This window comes from Podarcis muralis, chromosome 9 (assembly GCF_964188315.1).
Source record: "Podarcis muralis chromosome 9, rPodMur119.hap1.1, whole genome shotgun sequence".
In the NCBI taxonomy this organism is placed as follows: domain Eukaryota; kingdom Metazoa; phylum Chordata; class Lepidosauria; order Squamata; family Lacertidae; genus Podarcis; species Podarcis muralis.
In genome coordinates this window covers 31,317,672-31,336,812 of record NC_135663.1, presented here as the reverse complement: position 1 = coordinate 31,336,812, position 19,141 = coordinate 31,317,672, and the positions used below count along the sequence as shown (strand labels likewise).

The following is a 19,141-nucleotide window of genomic DNA, read 5'->3' as shown; positions in this document are numbered from 1 at the left end:
CTTTTAGACATTACCACCACCACCCCATTAAAAAATGTCACTTAGAAAAAATATCTCACAAATTTACCTTTCAGCTGGAAGGCCAATTACAAGGAGATTATCCGATTCCTTCCAGTAAGCGACATGGATCAGTTTTCCACATAAAAACATTGATGAACTACAAAACATCAGCACACAAGGGAACAATTTATCATGAAAGTAGGTTATAAAGAAATATATAGGCTACAATACCTTACCCCATAACTCTGATTAGCTGACCATAGTGGCTACATAGTAAAATGGTTAATTCTGTGATTTTGAGCTTATAATTAGGGGGAAGGTTGGATAGAGGGGGGTGAACTCTATCATCACCAATAACAATTCGAGTTTCTTTTTCCTGATTGGTAATGTGGATGTTTTTGACTACAAAGTTATATGATTTATTTTTTCAGTCAATGTTTTATTATTTCTTTATTTGCAAATTCCACAAGCAGCATAATTTATATGAGATAGTTAAACACTACTGATGTAAAACTAGTATATCTATAAAATTTGTGCCCACAAGTCAAAGGAGAGAAAAAGGAAGGAAATAAAGGACTCTGACCTGATTATATGTGTTCCTGTCATGTTTTCCAGTATGTCACACAGCGTAAGAAATATTCCTCTTACACTTTTCATTTTTTGGGAAGCTTCTGATATGGGATATTGGTAAAGAATTTCTTGCTGCCAAAAAATGTCAGTTTGTGTATCAGTTAAGAAAGGATTATTGATGAATTATATTTTAGCAGGTTTTAGAAGTCCGCACCCCCATCTCCTACATGAAAAACTGCAGGTAATGTTGCTTTTAAAATATCTTTGTGGAAAGCATATACTATCAATAGATAGTTCTATTTCGCTACAATTACAATTACTGTATCTATGAGTTGTAATGCTTAATTTTGTGGGTGATATTCAACGCTAGTCTGAAATAAACTGAAATATGATGTCACCTGTTTCAGCATACCATTGCATAATTATCTAAACCTTTTAAAACAAGACTCAAGATTCAGATTTAAGATTTAAAAGTCAATCTTAGGCATATTTACTTGGAAGTTAGTCCCACTGTGTCCTAGTAAGCTCATTTAGAATTGCAACCTTAATTATTATTCTTAACTAATTTAACTGTGTCCTGGAGGCTCTTTCCCTATTTCTTTCTAGGCAGTACCAAAACCCCTGTTGGGATTTTTTTCTTTCCAAACTATTAAAAAGGACCTTCAATCTCACAACTGAGAGAACTGGCAAGTTTGTGCCACTTTCATTGAGTTTAATTATCTGTCTTTAAAATGCCCAACTAACAAGGATATTATTATGCATCAATCTGTCTCAACAAGGGGGGGAAATGGGCTTTTTTTTTAATCGTACTGCACAAAATGGAGGAAAAAACCTTATTCCTTTTTAATGAACAAAAAATACTTTTACAAGGTTCATCTATGAAATATCTATACTCTTTCCCAGGGAATGAAAAGAAAATGCAAAACAAAGTACTTAGCAGCAGCTTCGCTTCTAAATATTAAGCGTTGGTAAGGTCTAACACGTATTGCTGCACCAGATTAGGCATCTTCAAAACAAACTGAAAAGACTCTTGGGGGTTTAATGGGTACAAAAGCCAGGGATAATGGACTTAATAAAAGAAAAGAAATTGTAGTTGTAAACGCAGTGGTCTTTTTCTAAACAGAGCAGCGTTCTATTAACTAGTTTGACAGTAAATAAATTACGTTTTAATTTTGGTTGTTTCTAATGTAATGTACTTTTCCTCCAATCAACAGAGCTTGGGCATTATGAGAGCACTGAATGGAATTCTTGACATAGAACTGTGCAGCTGAAAGAGTCTCCAAGAACTGGACTCTAAAAGAGCACCCTTTGTTGAAGAGTGTCTTTTCTCAGGGAAAGGAGATAATAGTCTGCTGCTCTGTGGTAAACAAAAAACCGTAGCCTCTATGAAACTCATTCAAATTCATGGTATTAAATCGGGAGCTATCTTATGAAAACTTCAGAATTTGCATACCAGAAAGAGCTTATGAAGCCCGAGTCCTTGGTTTAGATGAGCACTAAAATTCAAATGGTGTGGGCAGCACTTGCTCTGTTAAGGCACACACATCATATAAAGATGAAGCAAGCTCAGGTACACCAAGCTGAAACAATGGCATGTAACATTCATATTAATAGTGCAAGACAAGATTAAAACTAGCTGCAACAGTGATTTCATTGCAGATTGATTTCCTTCAGCAGTTTCCCTGGGTACAAGGTATCAGTTGCCCCTGCTAAAACATTTTAAAACATTTTTTTCACAGCACTAAAGACTAGAAAGTTGCTATTTTAAAAAAACCACAGCAGAAATTCACACACGGTTCTGAGTATTATATTTCTTTATTGCTACTACTGTAGTTCAGGATTAGTAATGGGTTTCAAAATTCTTTATGTTAAGAATACATACCTCATCCTTAGATGTATCAGAATCCAGTTTGAGTGAGAGGTACATAATAATATGTGGTATACTTTGGATAGAGAACTGTGGGTCATTGTAATGGTCTCTCCACAACACTTTGAGCAGGTTATTCATGGAGGATTGCGTCTGCTTACATCTTTGTTGGGATGCATCCTTTGACTCAAAGAATGTTGTTTCAAACGTAAGCTTCACCTATTGTAAGAGTTAAAATAATTTAACAGCTTGTACCTGCTAGGTGAAGACCAGTTCTTTAAACTGCTTTTGAACTTAATCCCAAAGTGTGACAGTGAGCAGGTTTCACAATACAGTACAAGTGTTTGGCTTAGTCAGAAGTTTTTAGCATTAGCCTGAAAAATAGTCAATTTCTGCTACAGTATAAGAATTAATTTCAATTGCAAAGCATCCAAGTTAAAGCTCTCCAGAGGTTTGCTTTCAGTGATCCTGCTTCTCTTTTGGCTCAGCTTGTTCAGTACATGAGGAACAAGCGAAATATAATGCAGCATTTTGGGAAACCTATGTGAGAAGCAATAAAATATTTCTATTGAATACTATCCAATAGCTTTAGAAATGCAGGAAGCATTTAATTCATAGCAGCCATCTGCTAGGAAAGGTTTTTATCTGGAATGTTTGAGCAACATGCAAATCAATGCTCTACTAATAAAATGGACAGGGAATTCACTAAACAAAATTGTCTATTCCTGTTCAAATGCCAGCATACTGCAGTAACTACAGCAACTCTGAGTCTGGCTAAAAGCAGCCAGTGAACTAGATTCTTATTGGATACCATCCAATGTTTAACATTAGTTTTAACTAACAAGTTCAGGCATAATAGCATCTCTTATCCAAGGTCAAAAGACAAGGGGTGATAGTCAATGTTAGTTAGACAGATTGAAATCAATGGATTTATGTCTATTGATTTCAGTGGTCTATTCCAAGTATGACTTTGCCCTTGGGGTGGAATTTATTTTGAGGGCAGGCTGCATTTTATAGAGAAATGTATAAATTACATGTAAAAACGCAGACTTCAAGTTTGTATGTTTTTCTTAAAACATTAATTTTTTTTAATTAAAAAACTGAGTATAGTATACCTGCATAGGACCAGGAATGCAAGACAAAACCCTTTCTATATTTTCAGAGTTTACGTCAACATCATTTACTGCGACAAGAACATCTCCTGAAAGTTGAAACAAAAAAATAAGATTAAAATAGCAGCAGGCCAGCAGAACAAGAAAAGGACACCTTTTTTGATAAGAAAGTATGGCACAGAAGTTTTTCTGTTAAGAATTGGTTAAGCTACTACTGAACACTGAGGGTTAATTTGGCCCACAGGCCGAAGGTTTCCCACCCCAATGTAAAGTAATTCTTGGAAGGCCCAGTGTAAAAAACAACAACTTCCGGTTCCCCTCAAATAACATTTTCTTATTCTGCCTGCTTAGCAGAAGTTTATATAGAAGTCTGACTGACTCTTGAATTCATCTGTCAATCACATTCCTAATCTAATTACACAGTCATCACTGGAAGCAACAGAAGAATTCTTCAGAATCGTATGTGTGCTAACACAACTGAGAAGGAAGAGCACTGCCATGTTTGAACGTACCAATTCTAGGTTTCTCAGCATCAAGCAAGTTTTGCATTTCTCTATTTGCCCAGCCGGCACACATCTATTTCTACTAAATTCAAATCAGAAAGCCTGGCCCTCCCAAAAAAATACGCTGGAAGGGAGAGAGATGGGATTGTAGAGTGTCTCCCTGGGTTTGCTGGAAGATTAGCTCTGTCAGGCTTCTCCCTCATCAGCAGCCATTCGATTAGATGATGATGATGATGATGATGATAAAATTTCTACACCACCATAAACAGAACACCACCCCAGTTTAAAAGGCAATAGATTATTTCATTAGCCAAAGGCTAATATAGGAGGGAAAGAGAGTTGGGACTGCAGAATCTCTTCACCTGATCTGTAGAAAGACCAGCAACTTCTTGAGCCTTCTCTCCTTGAAATTTTTCCATTTTAGTCAGCCATTACAACTGAAAAAACTTTTAGGTTTGACTTTGCTTCCCCCCACTCATCTCCTCCAAACTGTTTCCCTTTACTGCCATGTCTTTTTAGATTATAAATCTGAGTCTAATCAGCCCTGTTTAGGGAAGTTTTTAATGTCTGATGTTTTAGCATTTTTAAAATTATTATTATCATTAATTATGTTGGGAGCCTCCCAGAGTGGCTAGGGAAACCCAGCCAGATGGGCGAGGTATAAATAAAATTACTATTATTAATGAAATTTGTAAGTCGCTCTAGGAATCATTTTTGGCTGATGAGCAGGATAAAAATGCTTTATATAAATCAATAGTGAGTATCAGTGCCAAGTGGCCAATATGACATCATCTTGTCTTCTTTCTAAACTTTCTTTTGGAAAAAGCCTTCTGACTGCTGTGGGCTCTCCTCTCTTACATCTCTGATTGGTTTCTATGCCAGAAAAACCATGGTTCATCAGCTAGAACCATGTCAAGTTTGTTACCACTAACCTAAACTGTTACCCCTGCCCACAGCACCTCCCCACCCAAAAAAGATTCCCTGAAGAGAAATTACCACTAATCAATCAAACTAATATCTCAAAAACTAGAGAGGAAAAAATACGGAAATAAAGTTTCCTGTACTCAGCTGTGGGATTCCATTTTTATTTATTTTGTTCCTGCAGCTGTAACATTAACATTTTCCATTGTGGCTGGATAGAAACTGAATACCTAAAATCTAGCCACCAGAGTATCACCGTTATTACCTTTTCTTTAGGCAATTCCTTCATAATAATGCATTGCAGGAGTAAGCTGCTCAAAAATGTCATGATGACAGAAGTTGTAAGGGATGCCAATTTTCACTGAAAACTCACAATCTCGCCTCTTGTTAAGGCTCTTGTAGCTCCAAGCCTCTTTACCCACCTGGTTAATATGCCAGGTGTCTTACTTGGAATACAGAAAAATTAATGGGGGGAAAATGGTGGATGGCAGGCAATAAACAAAAAGGGAAAAAATGAGTTTAGAATTCCTTGGCATGGTTTAGAAGTTAGCCAAAGTATATGCCTGTACTAGCATAAGCTCATTTAAAGGAAGATGGGCAAGCAAGAATACTTATCCACTTCACACTGTATCGGCAATGATTTAAAACTGCTGTTTTTAGATCACAAATAAAGCCTGAATAAAGAACCTCAATAGTTTTCTTAAAAATAGGGGACGGGATGACACACTTGTTCAAGAATCAGAGAAAGGGAGAACAAAATATCAATTTTCAATACTTTAAAATCAGCTGCACCTGTGGCATTTTAAAAAAATCAGATCAGTTTGAAATTTGGCACTTTCATGGACCTCATCAGGTAGCCCATATATGCCAAGCTCAAGAATTTTAAGGCTTATAATTGCAGGTCATAGTTTTTCTTACTTAAGTAAAAGGGCACCCCATGCCCCTTTAATAAGGTACAGAAACAGATTCATATATAAGGTGCACAACAGAAATATGCCATGCAAATTTCAGACAGCTGTCTTAAATAGCGGTCTTCTCAAAATTTACTTATTTGTATTTATTTAACAAAACACATACACTGCTTGATAGTAACAAAAGCTCTAAGTGGTTTATGATAAATATTAAAATTATAAATAAAAACAAGTAATTGGAAACATTCAAAAACAATTAAAATCAACAGTAAAGAAACTGAGAACATTTCAACATCAATGTGTTTGGATATGCTGGCCTAAACAAAAATGTTTTAAGCCGGCACCAAAAAGAAAACGCCAAAGTGCCTATCTGGTGTCAGCCAACAGAGGGTTCTTAAGTGTAGGTGCTGCCACACTAAAAGACTGATTTCTTGCAAGTGTGGAACTACTGTGTTGCAACCCACAGACTGAAGCAGCCAAGTGGGCACATTTGAGGTAAAGCGATTCTATAATAAAAAACCGTTTAGATGTTGGTTGACATGAATTCTACAGTGCTACTTTATATGCTAACAAATCTTACCAGTTATGATGATAGCTACCAAATATTCTTACTAAAGATGGCTAAACAAATACATGGATTTCCATGTATGAATGTTGTAATTAGTCAATGTCACATTGTGGTTAGTTAGGGAATGATTTCCACGAGGTTCACTGGATAGTCTTGAGAAAGTCTTGCCTAGCCCATCTTAGAAAGCTGTATGGAGGCAATAAATGAGAATGATGTAGGCCCTGATCCAGCTAAGGTTAGTTCTGAGTAAGTTCTGTTGCTTTCAGCGGAACACAACCACAACTAACTTTAGCTGCATTCAGGCCAGGAAATATAGTTTAACCTACCATTCAGATAAGGGAGGAAAGAAACAAGAATAAAGAAAAGGAATAATTCAGGTTACAAATGCACGAAAGGATTTATTGGCAGAACCCCAGCTAGCGAGATGGCAAATGCAATGTAGTGTTGCCATTTCCCAACAAACACTATGCTAGATTACTGCTCCAGGCTAACTCTTTACCCATAGCAGACCAAGTTTCATTATGTTCATAGCTATTTTATTATGGACCCTGTATCATTACAAGGGTATCTGTCCTGCTGGTAGGTCAGGAAGGATTGGTGTTCTTTTAAGAGTTTTAGCACAGAGGCATACAGCAGGCTTCCTCAACCTCAGCCTCCAGATGTTTTTGGCCCACAACTCCCATGATCCCTAGCTTGCAGGAGCAGTGGTTAGGGATGATGGGAATTGTAGTCTAAAAATATCTGGAGGACCGAGGTTGAGGAAGCCTGGGCATACAGCATCATATACCTTCATTTTAAGATGTACATGTATTTCCACTATAGCCTCTGCTGTCCAGTTTAACAAACAGCTTGTTTCTTTGGCAGTGAAAACTGCTGTGGAAACACACAAAACAAAACACCATCTGGTTGCATGATTCTCTTCTACGTATCCATGCCTACTTCCATTTTTGGATTCCACTCAGGTCCTATCCTGACTTACTCCTGGAACAACATGGTAGAGAATTTAAAGTTTCAAAGTAAGTGGGGTTTTTGTTTGTTTGCTTGTTTTTATAAAACTTTGCGATCACATCAGTTTCTTAAAATTAAAGCTAAGTGTTCATTTTAAAAGCAAGATGTACAGTTCGTTAAAAACTTTTCTAGTTCTAAATCCACTACACTAACATATTTCTTTTGCCAAAAAAAGCAAAATTTGATCAAGATATTTGACTAAAAAGCAATGCATTTGTGTTTAATTATAAGTTATTTCTGCCAACTATAACAAAATTTGTAACATACACATTTTGCTGTATGCCACATTTAGATCTAAAAGTACCCAGTGTTCACTGCACATCTATAATTTTAAAGTACTTTATAAGGAAATTATATATCTGTATATGAGTTGGCAGAAGATGCAGCTCACTTACCAGTTCAAAGCCAAAGGGCTGAAGTATGATACAAAGAAAAACAGAACATAATATAAAATAGCAGTTGGTAGCTTGGGATACTGCAAATATGCTTTCTTCAATGCTAATATGCTTTTGTACAAAAAATAGTTTTAATTCTTCACTGCCATTTTCCCAAGTTGACACATGCCTAAATGAACCTTCCATAAATGTAAAGTTCATAATCACTCAGTAGCGTTCATAATGGATTTAATTTCTGCTAACATTAATGAGATTAGGTATTACATAATACCAGTATAACCAAAAGCAGAAGTGCCATTCAAGGAATTAAAAGAATACGTACACAAAAGGAAACCTTAACATTGTGCGTGTTTGCATGTAATTCTTCTTAAAGGAACAGTGGTTACTGAATGAGTATGTGTGTTTGAAAGCTACCACAACATGCTTGCTCAGGGAAAAATAATAATATTGGAACCCAGAGAGGGTTTTACTATTGGAGATGTTTTACATTGAAATTAGGAAAAATTAGGAAAAATATTCAAACTGTGACCGACTCCCTAATACTTACTGCTATTACTATACAGGCAACAACCATTTTAGGTGTGTCCAGTTGACACGTGATTGCTGACACGCAGGTCCTTTTAGACCTGGAAGAGGGCAGTTCGGGGTGCGCTTATGCCTGCTCTGCCGTTGCGCATGGGGGCCAGTAACAGAACCCTTGCACAATATGGCTGCCGCCTGCACATGCTGCAGGGACAAGTCTATTGTCAAAAGAGAGCTGAGATTCTGAGATTCCTCGATCCATGGCAAGACCATGACCGTGCCAACCAATTAAAAAGTTGTCACTTGGACTGAAATAAGTAACCCTTTCACCTCCCACAATACTGGGTTGCATGGCCAGAATTGCATACATTGTGACACTTACCAATCAAGATGTGACCAGACTTTATTGCTGAGCTGCCTGGTATCAAACCATGTACTACGAGTTTCTCTTCATTGGCACTTCTAGATTCAATACTGTGATTATGTTTTTCAGTTTTTCTCCATGGAGATTGATGGATAATCCCTATTAATGATTCCAGAAGCTTGAACTGCTCTCCTCTCTCAGCATTTGATAGCCTCTTCGGATTTACATAAAGGCAGACATCTTTGTACCATTGCTGGGCCACATCCTCCACCCTCTGACCAGAATGGTGTTTCAGTATGGATGCTGGGCCAGAGGCACGGACATCGCATTTGTCACTTGACATCTTCTTACTAGAATGTTTTGATAAAAACCTTTTATACTTTAATATTTTAGCGAACTTTTCCAGTCTGTGTTCACTCTTTCTATCTTTTTGAGATCGCTCACGAATAACCTCAGCTTCATTTTCACAAAACCTGACACGGTTCACCACAGGCATATCCAGAGAGGTGTCCGGAAGGAGAGTTTCTTCCTCATCTTCACTCAGCTCTAGATAGAATAATTCTCCATTTTTCTGTACACTATCTAACCATTCAGGTTCAAGGTCACTGTGAAAGACAAGGGCAGTATTAGAATGACAGTGAAGACAGAATGACTTACAATGTGCTTAATTTTGCAGCCCTCAGGAGCTAGTAACATAAAAGCACTTACAAGGAGGGGGATGGGATGAACCACAGACCTCAGTCTAAAGCAGCTGCATTCAACAGAGACCTACTATTCAGACCCGGCGAAAGCATCTATCATAGAAACCAACATTACTGAAGCATTCTTTTCACACCCATGCCTCAATAAGCAACCATAAGTGAGAGGTCTCATTTTGATTAAAAGGACAAGGCAACCTGCCCCATCTCCAGTTCAATCTAAGCACATGGAAAGAAAAGTATTTGCTGTGACATCATGAGCAGCATGCAAATTAAAACTATATTGCTGGCCTACATTAGAGAAATTTTCTGTTGTTACATCTAAAAATGTTCCCCTTTTGACACTTCAGACTGATAAAGGCAAACCAAGAAAGCTACTTTTGCGTTTTAAACTTGTTTTTTATTAGTTAAACAATTTAGAAACAATAATGCCAATTCCCTGCAATTGCATTACAGTGGCACAGTTTGCGTGTAATGCTAAATAATGGGTTAGTACAATATTTATGAACTGCAAGAAGCCTTGGGCTTGTGTACTGCCCCCTCTTATATCCTATGTGGCTAGAACAAAGACTTAGGAAATTTTTACTTCTGGCTTCCTTTAAATACATACAACGGGGGATCATGATTTATCCAATGCTTATTTTCAACAAGCCAGCTTCAGAAACGATGGTTTGACATTGGCTTGTTTTAAAACTGACTATGTTAGTGTTAAATTATCACCCTTGGTTCAGACTCAACAAGCAGCCATGTTTAAAGGAAACCAAAAGTCATTACCCCAGCAAGTAGAGAAGGGAGTAGACGAGCCCATGGTTTAGCATTATTTCAGAAAGGATGTTACTGACAACTTCAGTTGTCTCCCTATGTCTACAGTCCACTATAAAATAGGTATGAAGCAAAACACTAACCTGCCCAGCTATTTGCTAACACTGCATCACAACAACACAGGATCTTTCTGCTTGTGCTCCTTCATGGACTGATTTTTTTCTCCCTAATGTACTGGACACCATTCCCACTTTCTTCAATCAGTACTACAGAACTGTCTCTCTTACTATGTGCTTGCTTCATGGGACACAGCAGGGTTACCAGACAGTTCTTAAAATGTTGCTACTCATAGAATACCCAATTAAGTTGAATGGGTGCCTATCCAAAGTACCAAAACTGATCACTTGTCAAAATGGAAAGTGATCAAGATGGAGCAGGGGTAGGTTGGTGGGTACAATATAGCCATCTGGCAAGCACAATTTTTTGTCAGACAGACACTACTCAGACAGGTCTAACAATAGCATACTATGACTAGGGGGTCTGTTTGATCCCAACAGAAGATTGATACTATAATTTCAAGAAAATAGTGGAGGCAGCCTTTATGGTTAAATTTGAATTAACTTCTCAAAAGAGCTTCTAGTTCATATTAGGTCCTGCATTTTTTTTTTTAAGTGCAGACTTGCAAATTAAGGGTTATATCCAAATAACTCATACGCAGCACAGATCCACTGAAATCATGACTATGGGTTAGTTGAATACAACTCTATGATTTGTACATAATTAGGAAATTAAGGCTGCAATCCCAACCCCACTTAACTGGGAGTAAATCCCAGGAAATTCAATAAGCCAATTTTCAGCAGATATGGTTAGGACCGTACTGTAAACCAAGGCCTATTCTACCAGCTCCCTTCCAAGTCTTACATTTCTGATTTTGACGTAGTTAGTGGGATATGGTACTGATCTGAGCACAAAATCAAGTTTCATATTTCCTTGCAACCTACAACTTACTGCATTATCCTAAGACTCGTTTGATTTTATTCAGAGTCAGCAACTAAAACATCTGTACAAATTATGTGGTTTAAAATGTTACCAATAAAGAGGTACTGGAATTTAAGAGCTTATAATCTGTGTTCTGTCACTAAAACCAGATAGAAAACTTCAGATGCATTAGGATGCTTTTCTATTTTTAAGAGCAAGAGCATGTCAGATTACCAGGAAAGGATGGGAGGGACCTGATAGCAATTAAAATCCTACTCTGAATGGAAAAAAATCACAAGACAAAGAAAGGGTTTTTCTACGTGATTGAGAAAAGGAACAGGTTGGAAGGTAATAGCACTATTTAAATGTGCACATTGCTTCTGAGAAAGCCAGACTTCTGTTATACACTCTATATGCTAAAAACCCTGGGGTCTAGCACTGCTGCTGGAAGAGCTGTATGCATTAAGACTTGACATGGGAAGGCAAATAAAGGGAGATTGAATTTATATGAATTGTGATGGGGAAAATGGTTTGTGGGCCAAAGGTGCAGAAAGAAAAAGGTAAAGGTAAAGGTACCCCTGCCCGTACGGGCCAGTCTTGACAGACTCTAGGGTTGTGCGCCCATCTCACTCAAGAGGCCGGGGGCCAGCGCTGTCCGGAGACACTTCCGGGTCACGTGGCCAGCGTGACATCGCGGCTCTGGCGAGCCAGAGCCGCACACGGAAACACTGTTAACCTTCCCGCTAGTAAGCGGTCCCTATTTATCTACTTGCACCCGGGGGTGCTTTCGAACTGCTAGGTTGGCAGGCGCTGGGACCAAACAATGGGAGCGCACCCCGCCGCGGGGATTCGAACTGCCGACCTTTCGATTGGCAAACCCTAGGCACTGAGGCTTTTACCCACAGCGCCACTCGCGTGGCACTCTATATGCTAAAAACCCTGGGGTCTAGCACTGCTGCTGGAAGAGCTGTATGCATTAAGACTTGACATGGGAAGGCAAATAAAGGGAGATTGAATTTATATGAATTGTGATGGGGGAAATGGTTTGTGGGCCAAAGGTGCAGAAAGAAAGAAGAGCACAATGGCTAAAAAATTTTCCTGTTGCACTTTCCTACTCTTCCCCTGTCTCAGACACTTTACAGGTTGAATACAAATAAATCACCATGCTTTAACTCAGGAGAGGCTGCTAACATTGCAAGCATTACTAGTACTTGTCTGGATGAGGCGCAAAAACTGCTTTGCAGCATCAGGGTAGATGTGTGTATAGAAATACTGTGTGTATGTCTGGTAGTCTGTGTTTTGTGCTTTGATATTTCTTTGACCTCTGTTGATGCCAGAGTTCAAGGCCTTGTGCTGCTATGTTTGGCAAACCTGTTCAGTGGTAGCTGCTTAGTAACAGGTTCTGAAAGTGGAGAGAAGGTATTTATAGACAGGGTCTAGAACAGGTAAATTCATTGTGATTGGTTTTGGAAAAATAGACTCCAGTAGTCTAGAGGTTCTTGACAGTGAAACTGTCTGTGATGGGAGTCAGATGAGGAGGGAGCTTTAGGTAAAAAACAGAGAATGTTAAGGGGGCAGCAGAGAGCTGTATATCAACACTATTCATATCTGGTTTCGATCAGAACTTCTATCCAAATATTTTTACCAAAATAAGGTTGCACACATGGGTATTTAAAACCAGCTAAATGGTCCAAGCAATTAGAAGTACAACTGGAGAAGCTTTGGAATAAGAGGCAGATTGTACCTAGTATCGAGACCCAACTGAGTGAATTTGGCTGAGGTGAAGGTTGAGGGAATTTAGCTTGCAGTAAAACCACTTAGAAGCTGGTGTTAGCAATAGTGGCTCTTGAGTCCTTAGAAATTGTCCAATACAAGTATGACCCCAATGTAAATATCAGTATCCCCTTACATACAAAATATTCATTTGATAAATTATCTTAGTTAACAGTTCATCCTATTTCGGGTGTCGGTATCAATCTCACGCTTAACCCTATGATACCAAGCTATTAGATGGATTTAAAAGCATTCTGAAGTAATTGGTGGCAGCAAAAAAGTGATACACTGACGAATTCTAAAGTGGCAAGGAGTTCCATAGATTCTGAAATATAAAATTTAAAGAGTCACAAATATCTATACTTCTGTGAAATAACAGCACCCTGATTACCTAGCTCCTGAAGGGCTTGAGGCTGAAGATGAACAGAGAGAGGGTATGTAAACCACAGATGCTACAACTGGCGTAGAACAAATGCAAAAACAGGGCTAGTGAGTGAAGGCTTACATTTTATACTTACACCCCAAAGGGAGGAATATCTGAATTTCTTGCCCAGGGCAACTGAACAATCAGCAGCCCTCTTTTCAGCCAAGAATCAACAAAGGTGAGGAATTCCCATCTATCCCATTCTAATATAGTTCATGTATACACAATATTTTTATTTCCCCAAAAAATCATTTTCTTCAAAGAATTGTGGGAACTGCAGTTTGTTAAGGGTGCTGGGAATTGTGGCTTTGTGGGGGGTAAACTACAGTTCCCAGTTGCTCCTTTACGTTCCTTCCCTTATGGTTGCTTTTAACCGTTTGTCCTTGTTTTTATCTTTTTAAGTTATGTATGTTATAATCACATTTTAATTATTCGTTTTTATCCCTTACCTGATTTAAGTCTTATGTGTTCAGTTTATCTGTATGGCTTACCTTATGCTGGCCTGTGACCAAAATAAAGTTTGATATAGAGACTGAAATAGAGACAGTTCCCAGGATTCTTTGGGGGAAGTAAAGTGCTTTAAATGTACAATATGTACATAACACTAAGAGGCATGAAGAGTGTCCAAAGGAAGAGACAGGAAGGTTACTGCTGTTTAGAGGAGGGGCTCTGCAATTGTAAGCAGGTACATCCATCCATCATCAAAGATCCTAGTTCTGCAGTTTGGAAAAGCTCAGTGAGCAGAGCATGAGGATCTTAATCTTAGGGTTGTGGGTTCAAGTCCCAAGCTGGGCCAAAGATTCCTGCATTGCATGGGGGTGAGTCCTTCCAACTCCACAATTCTATTATATGATGCGATGATTGAGGGGAGGTTGGGGTGGAAGGAATCTCGATATTTTCGGAGTAGAAAAGAATAACATATGGACAGATTTTTTAAAATAAAAAAACAGCCTAAATCCCAACCTTTGCAAGTAAGAAACAGAAAACGCTGGAATAGCAGCAGCAGGAGAGCCCAATTACACAGCGCCCCCTCCAGCGGTTCTCAACCTGTGGGCCCCCAGATGTTGTTGGACTACAACTCCCATCATCCCTGAGCTCTGGCCTTGCTAGCTCGGGGTGATGGGAGTTGTAGTTCAACATATGGGGAGTCACAGGTTGAGAAAGGCTGCGTCCACCCCCTTCTTTTCCTTACTCGGAGCTGCTGGACAGAGACGCAGAGCAGGAGCTTCCGCTGCCAGGCGAGAGGCGGCCTTCGCATTCCTCAGGCTGCTGCGGTTCTCGAGGAACCTCAAAGGGCAACGGCGACGCTTTGTCCATGGCGTCCGGAGGAAGCTTCCCTTCAGGAAGATCTGCAGCAGCCCGCCGCCATGACAGCGAACTCCGGAAGCCCGAGGCGCAGCACGTGACCCATAAGCGGCTCACCGATTGGCGCAGGCTGCGGAAACCATGGCAACCTAAGAAGCTCCCCGAGTCCAAACTCTCCTCGTTGCAAAGATTTGCTCCGCTCTGGATGCTCACAGGAAGCGTTCTCTTTTATATACCCTTTTCATTCGTCGCCCTGCCTAATGATCTAGTGCCCACTCGGTTCAGTGGGCCAGGTACAGCCCACTTTACCTGCTCCCAGGTCATTTGTCAGTAGATTGCGTTGCAAGGCTACAGTCCTCCCACTTTACCTGCTCCCACTTTACCTGCTGACACTTTACCTGCTCCCGCTTTACCTGCTGACAAATGAATTCAAATGGGTTCAACGGGTCCCCCCCCCCTCTTAGATAAAGTGGGTTTGGGCGCCTTGCAGCGCAGTCCTGCGCACGTGCAAATCCTTGCTCACGTGTAAATTCAGTGGGACTTATTCCTAGGTAGAAGGTGCTATGGATCATTGCCTTACAGCTCAATCCTACGCACGTTTATTCAAGTGCAAATTCCAATGCGTTCAGTGGGCTTACTCCCTAGTAAGTGAGTTCACGGTCGTGTTCACTAGAACGTAAGTGCCATTTAACTCTCTGATCAAACATGCCTAGCACTGAACTTTTAAGGCTGCAAGTCTTGGAAACCTTTCAGTTGCATTCTTATCTGAGGCACTCCATAGGTCTGGATGAGGAGTAGGAAACGTTTCTTCTCCAGCTTGAAAGCAGAGGAAGAGCCAAGCATAACTTCAATGAGGAGAGATGTATATAATATGCAGTCAGATGCTATTTGTCAGCAATTTATAGAGGAATTGCCTGTCATGCAGGTAGTTCTTCCAAAAACTGCTAGCACATAGCAGTCACTGGGTGCCATTTCAGTTTTTCATTTTACGTGCCATTCTCATTTTTTTTGTACTAGAGATGCACAGCCAATGTTTTGACTAGTAAATATTTATCCCGTTCCTCTCCTGTATGCTATAGTTGGGGCTTACAGCCTACACCTATACTTAAAAAGGTAAAGGTACCCCTGCCCGTGCAGGCCAGTCGTGTCCGACTCTAGGGTTGTGCGCCCATCTCACTTAAGAGGCCGAGGGCCAGCGCTGTCTGGAGACACTTCCGGGTCACGTGGCCAGCGTGACGAAGCAGCACCAGCGCAGCACTCGGAAACGCCGTTTACCTTCCCGCTATAAAGCGGTACCTATTTATCTACTTGCACTTAAGAGTGCTTTCGAACTGCTAGGTGGGCAGGAGCTGGGACCGAAAGACGGGAGCTCACCCCGCCGCGGGGATTCGAACCGCCGACCATGCGATCGGCAAGTCCTAGGCACTGAGGTTTTACCCACAGCGCCACCCGCATCCCTACACACCTATACTTACTTACTTAGAAATAAGTCCCTCTTTTGAACTAAGCACATTTCTAAGAAGAAAGCATTAAAAAGAGTGTTCCAACTGTCAGTTTCTTGGATAAATCTCAAAAGGAGTAAATGTAGATTGTGACTCATCAGTGAAGAAATGGAGAAACAACGTGTAATTTTAACAACTGCCATTCTTGGCTTTAATTTCTTGTGGTTATGTTAAGCAATAGCAGTAGCCATGCTGAACTGCTACTTGTATAAGCAACATTAAGTCTCCTGTTACACAGAGGCTACCGTCTGCTCCTCCACAGTATGTCCAGCACCAGTGTCTATAAATTAAGTTATATGAAAACACCAAGAGATGATTTCTTTATTGCACAGTCTGTAAGTAAAGCTCACTGGAGATGTCCTACAGTATTTTAAAGTCTTTTTTGTTGTTATTTTCTGTTCCGTCTAGACTAGGAATTAAAGGCAGGTTATTACAACACTACCATTTGCCATCTCAGTCAGGGAGACAAAGTGATGTGCATACCTTAATCAACAGAGTGAATACTACTCCCACTTATCTTTTGTTTCTGCATTTGATATAGTGTACTATACTACAGAAAAACTAAACTGTGGGAAAGAAGCAATTATCCTTGTCACAGAAATTTTATTTACTGAGGCTACAGAAGAGGTAGACAACATGGTGCCCTCCAGATGTTACAATCACTCTTGACCATTGAACAGACTGGCCAAAGCTGATGGGAGATGCAGTCTAGTAACATGGGACCATGTTGACTACCTATGGCCTACAGCAACATTACACCAATAAAGTGTGAAGGATGGATAACTATTTTTACAATGTTTAATTTTGTGTATGAAGTAGATGGAGGAAAAGAAAACAGTTCCTCTCTCTCCAAAAAGAGTCAACTATGTTTACCTTCAGAAGAATTAATAGTCTGTTAAATGATGCTTTCTCAGTAAGTAAAATAAAGATATATATGATCATTCAGTCTTACAGATGTCTAGCTGCTGAAAAATAGGTTGATATAGACACAAAACATTTAAACTCAAAGGATATAAAAACTAAATCCATGCATTAAAATAGTTACACCATTCACTTGCAATTAAGCACCCCATGATTTTGATTTACAGTAATCATCACACTTTCCCCAACTTTCTCAGAAAGAGTGTGTATGGGGGGGGGGGGAAGGCTTCATCTAAGCCAACAATTTTAAGTACTATATGTATCTTAATAAAAATCATTACCATAGTCACAAGTATTTGTGTGTCTCACATTATAATGTGCAATGTGTTGGCAGGCATAAGGGCAACGTTTATGCCTATCCGACCTGGCCAGTGCCCTATGAGAGCTGAGGGTGCACCTTATAATATATCACAGACTCTTCTGCTATATGCAGAATTATGAGACTGAGCATTTTCCACATGGAAACGATGGGAGAAAATAAAACAATTAGAAAGTGGGGTATGAGGGTGTGTGTGATGCATGTAACCCCAGCTGTGTGTAGGAAAGAAAGTGAAGGCAACCCTATTTAGGGAAGTTTGTAATGTTTGATCTTGTTTTTAATGTTCTGTTGGGAGCCTCCCAGAGTGGCTAGGGAAACCCAGCCAGATGGGCGGGGTATAAATTATTATTATCATCATCAGAGAGGAGAGAAAAAATTGTAACACATCTCACATTCCAAGGGGAAGCATTAACTAAGGATCGGGAATCAGTGTGCACTCCAGATGTTGTTGTACTCCAAGCTCTCATCACCCTTGAGTCAGGCACGGCCAAACTTGGCCCTCCAGATGTTTTGGGACTACAACTCCCATCATCCCTAGCTAACAGGACCGGTGGTAAGGGATATGGGGATGGTAGTCCCAAAACATCTGGAGGGCCAGGTTTCGCCATACCTGGGACCATGCTGGCTTGGGAAGATGGGAGCTTGAGTTCAGCAACATCTGGAGGGCTCCCGGCTCCCCATACCGGCACTTTCCCGTAGTCCACAATGGTTCACACTGACCTGTGCAGCAGGATGCTCTGAACGGAATCCAGATCCTCCAGGTTCCTGGTGACAGGTCTGGGGATTCTGCGCTTGCTAACGCGAAACATGCTGCGGAAAGAGACGGCGCCTTTTCCTCCTCATTGCCGGGGTGCAAAGCCACGTTTGCAGAGTCCATCGGGATTCATGCACAATCTTGCAAAACCGCTCCTCGACTCCAGACAAGGTAAACAGCGCAGAGGAGGAGAGATGGGTCCTCGAAACCTACCAAGCTGCTAGCAACCCTTTGCGTCCGAGAGTTGGAAGGAAGCAACTTACTTCCCAATCTCTGGCGTCTGTAGCACCCGGCGATCTCCACCTCCTTCGAAGATCTCACTTACCCACCTTCTTCCCACGGCCAGCTGCAACCGGGAGAGAGCCCTAACCTGCCGTTGCAACAGCAAACTACTTCTGCAGATGAAACTTCGCGGTTTGCTGCTCTAGTTTAGCAGAGCAGGTGGGACGCCTGTCCGCCCTCCCTCCTCCTCCTCTCTTATTCTCCTGGGTCTTAAAGTCCCCTCAAACTCTGAAAATTAGGCAGGGCTCGTGACATTTTAAAATCGAGACACGGAAAAGCTGCAGTTTTATGTAAACTTAGCCGGGCGTCAGTCCCCTAGAGCTCAGTGACACACACTTGGTTCTGAATAAACGTGCTTAATCTCAGGATGCCAAAAATATGAGCTCTCTTGTGATATTTGTGTGCTTTGTTTCTGAAGGGTGTTCATGCAACACAGAAAACAGCATTGCAAGTGCTTTAAGCAAAATTGATTTACTCCATAGTGAAAATATAAGCTGCCATCTGTGCTATACACTTGAAGCAGCATCGTACTACTTTAAACAGACATGACTTCCTCCAAAGAATCCTGGAAACTGTACAGTGGTACCTCAGGTTAAATACTTAATTCGTTCCGGAGGCCCGTTCTTAACCTGAAACTGTTCTTAACCTGAAGCACCACTTTAGTTAATGGGGCCTCCTGCTG

At 40.4% G+C, this 19,141-nt stretch overlaps 1 protein-coding gene across 5 annotated transcripts in view; it reads right to left on the bottom strand.

Moving 5' to 3' along the window:
* Nucleotides 1–18,549, bottom strand: part of INTU (inturned planar cell polarity protein) — a 30,871-nt gene extending 12,322 nt beyond the window's left edge. For 2 of the 5 annotated variants that reach the window (XM_028743818.2, XM_077934029.1), the window contains exons 1-6: nucleotides 14,569–14,783; nucleotides 8,760–9,346; nucleotides 3,553–3,638; nucleotides 2,453–2,656; nucleotides 584–702; nucleotides 68–157 (exon numbers count right to left, since the gene is read on the bottom strand). In XM_028743818.2, coding sequence (XP_028599651.2) covers nucleotides 68–157; nucleotides 584–702; nucleotides 2,453–2,656; nucleotides 3,553–3,638; nucleotides 8,760–9,346; nucleotides 14,569–14,693 — 1,211 coding nt within the window. In that variant the 5' untranslated portion in view covers nucleotides 14,694–14,783. Of the gene's footprint in view, nucleotides 1–67; nucleotides 158–583; nucleotides 703–2,452; nucleotides 2,657–3,552; nucleotides 3,639–8,759; nucleotides 9,347–14,568; nucleotides 14,785–18,143 lie in introns of those variants that run through there. The other 3 variants (XM_077934026.1, XM_077934028.1, XM_077934027.1) reach the window with 3 other exon arrangements.
* Nucleotides 18,550–19,141: the final 592 nt, after the last annotated feature.